General features: G+C 35.1%; 1 protein-coding gene across 1 annotated transcript; it reads left to right on the top strand.

The window, feature by feature from the left end:
- The first annotated feature begins 2,100 nt into the window (after positions 1 to 2,100).
- Positions 2,101 to 2,682, top strand: LOC112941145 (uncharacterized). The gene has a single exon (XM_026030302.2). It carries the CDS (start codon positions 2,101 to 2,103, stop codon positions 2,680 to 2,682), a length of 582 nt encoding a protein of 193 aa, XP_025886087.2.
- The last annotated feature ends 276 nt before the right edge of the window (positions 2,683 to 2,958 follow it).

Here is a 2,958-nt window from a genome sequence, read left to right as displayed (position 1 = left end):
ATATTGCTATTGGAAGAGCTTTCCTTGATCATGCATAGTCCTTATTTGTTTATATGCATACACCCATTCTTAGTACAAGTGTGTACTAACCCCTATACTATTACTATTTTTTATAGGTGCAGGTTCTTGAAGAAGAATAAAGATACGTTGAAGTGATTCGGACTAGTTTATCTAGACCTTTGGTAGGTGCTTTTTAGTTCAAGGATCCTTCGTTTATTATTATAGCTTTAGTACATTAGACATAGCTAGTGGATCTTTTCCTCTGCGTTTCCATTCAAATAGTTGTTCTAAGCTTTTCTATTAAGGCATTTTGGAAAATTATTATTATATTATGGATTCTTTCATTTCAATTGTTTAATCTAATATAGATAGTTGTTTAATTTAAACTATTAGTATTTCAGTGTTATGCAAAAATTATATGAAGTATAAGTAAACCTCAATAAGTATTAAATTTTCTTCAAACTTAATTATGATTGTGATGAAAACTAAGAAGAGGTTTGTCTACGACCTCTAAGTGGTTAACGACGCCGGTCTCACCTAGGGTCTAGATTCCAGTTGTGACAGGTGGTTTCTCTATGTATTGATTAAGTGAGTCTTAGGATAGCTTTTAGTGGGATAATTACATGTTAGAAGCTGTCTTAGGTGAAGGTAAGCAACTTCACTATAACAGTGAAGGGATTCACTGTACAGTGAGTTTACAGTAAAGGAATTCAATGTACAGTGAGTTGAAATCATTGTACTGTTTCTTCAAACAATGCAATAAATTGAATAAATGTTATATTATGTGTTTCTAAGTTGATAATTTTATTCTTATGATTATAATATGTCGTTTTATATTCAAATATTTATATTTCTAATAAATATCCATTTTCTTAATTTTATGCATAGTGTCATACTTAATACAATTGTTTGTACTAATTAAACACATTTTGTTATCTCTAAAGGTGTAGGTGAAAGGTGACAGGATAGTAAAGGAGATATTGGATTGTAGAGTTATTCAAGCAAAGTTGAAGTATGTCCTCAATTGACTCGAGGGCATATATAGATGTCTTTGTTTCTTTTGAAGTATTGTTATAGACTAAGTATTTCTATATTTTTGAAGTATGGGCCGTGTACCAAAGTATTCTCATGTCTAAGATTTGATGTGATTCAGACTAAGTAATTCCAATGATTTCTAATGAAGGATCTTATAGGTGTGTTTCGGGATGTGACAAGCTCGGCATTAGAGCATAGGTTATGAAAGTATTCTTAGGAACAAAAAAGTCTCATAAAGTCACGTCTAGTAGAGTCTTGACCATCGGTGTTAGTCGCGACACATCTATGGGCGAATGGCTATAGGACGATAGAGTTTCCTTTATTTTCTACTACTATTTCGTGGCGTAGAGTAAAAGTTATGAGTAGTCTTTCTTATGGTTTTTCCTTGTGTTTCTACGAAGATGAATATGAGGAGGACACCGGCTAGGAGAGTTAAGGAGAATGATGTGCATGAGGAGATTCCTCCTCAAGTTAAGCAAGTTGAGAAAGCTCCTCATGGTGATCAAGATGATCAAGTCCTTATCGTGGAAGGAGGCAATGATGTCCTGGTTGTTCCCCCGAAGTTGAGTAATAATGAAATTAGAGAGGCGTTTCTTGCTTTAGTCCAAGCTGTGACTACTTAAAAGATTTTGAGAATGGTGCCTAGGATGAATGTTGTGGAAAACACTATGACCTCTAGGTAGAGAGACTTTCTGAGGATGAATCCTCCTATCTTTATTTGCTCAATGGTGGTAAAGGGTCCCAAAGAGTTTCTAGATGGTGTGTACAAGATGTTGAGTTTTATGGGGGTTACATCTAGGGAGAATGCCAAGTTAGCTTCGTATGAATTGAGGGATGTTTTTCAACTGTGTTACACTCAACAGAAGGATAATAGGCCGGTAAAGTCTGGTCCTATTGAGTGGGAAAAAAATTAAGGAATCTTTTCTTATATAGTACTTTCCCCGTGAGAGGAGGGAAGTTAAGGTACAAGAGTTTATCAATCTCAAGCAAGGCAATATAAGCATTGAGGAATACTCTTTGAAGTTCTCAATGTTATATAGATATCCCCCATCCCTTGTGTCTAATATGAGGGATGAGATGAGTAGATTTGTGACCAGGCTCGCTGATCTAGTAAGGGAGGAATATCGTATGACCATGTTACATGATGATATGAGCCTAGATAGACTCATGGTGTATACACAATTAATTGAAGATTCTAAACTAGGAAGGATCACTAGGAACTTGAAAAGAAGTGGTTCAAGTGTTCAAGGTCAATCTAGGTTCAAGAAGATTTCTCAAGGTCAAGTGGAACCTAGGAGTTATAAGGTGAAATTTGAGGAAGAAGGTGGTTCTCAAAATGGCAAACCTACGTGTGTCAGTTGTGGAAAGAGGCACTATGGGGAATACCTAAGGTGTACCGGTAGTTTCTTTAGTTGTGGTAAGGAAGGAAATCTGTTGAGAGATTTTCCTACCATTGGCTCTAGGGGAAGAGAGGGTAAACAAGTTTCTCCTATTGTTCAAAAGGATGATGCTTCAAATAAGAGGCGTTTCTATGCACTTTGGCCTAAAGGAGCAAAGCCGGATAAGGAGGAGGATGATGGTAAGTCCTTGTATATCTTTAGTGGTATGAGTTATTTCTATGTGGAAGAGTATGGTGTGTTTTATTGATTTTTTTATCCTTTATATTCAACTCAAGCTTTAGAGTGACACGTCATAGAAGTATGTTGCATTGTGTTTAGGGGTCTTGTTGAAATTGAATTTCATCGATTCCTTTTATTGTGAAGTTTATGAAGTTATGATAATGTTTTAATAGGTGCTTATTTGGTGCTATATTGCATAATAGTAAGTTCCATCATGAATTTCCTAAAAGTTTCATTTTTTGAAAAATTGTAAAATTTACTATAATGTATGCTCCTAACTGTAAATTTTTTGGAAAATGACTAA

The sequence above is a fragment of the Solanum lycopersicum genome, chromosome 3 (assembly GCF_036512215.1).
Source record: "Solanum lycopersicum chromosome 3, SLM_r2.1".
NCBI lineage: Eukaryota > Viridiplantae > Streptophyta > Magnoliopsida > Solanales > Solanaceae > Solanum > Solanum lycopersicum.
Note: the sequence above shows the minus strand (reverse complement) of the source record. Positions and strands in the feature narration are given on the sequence as shown.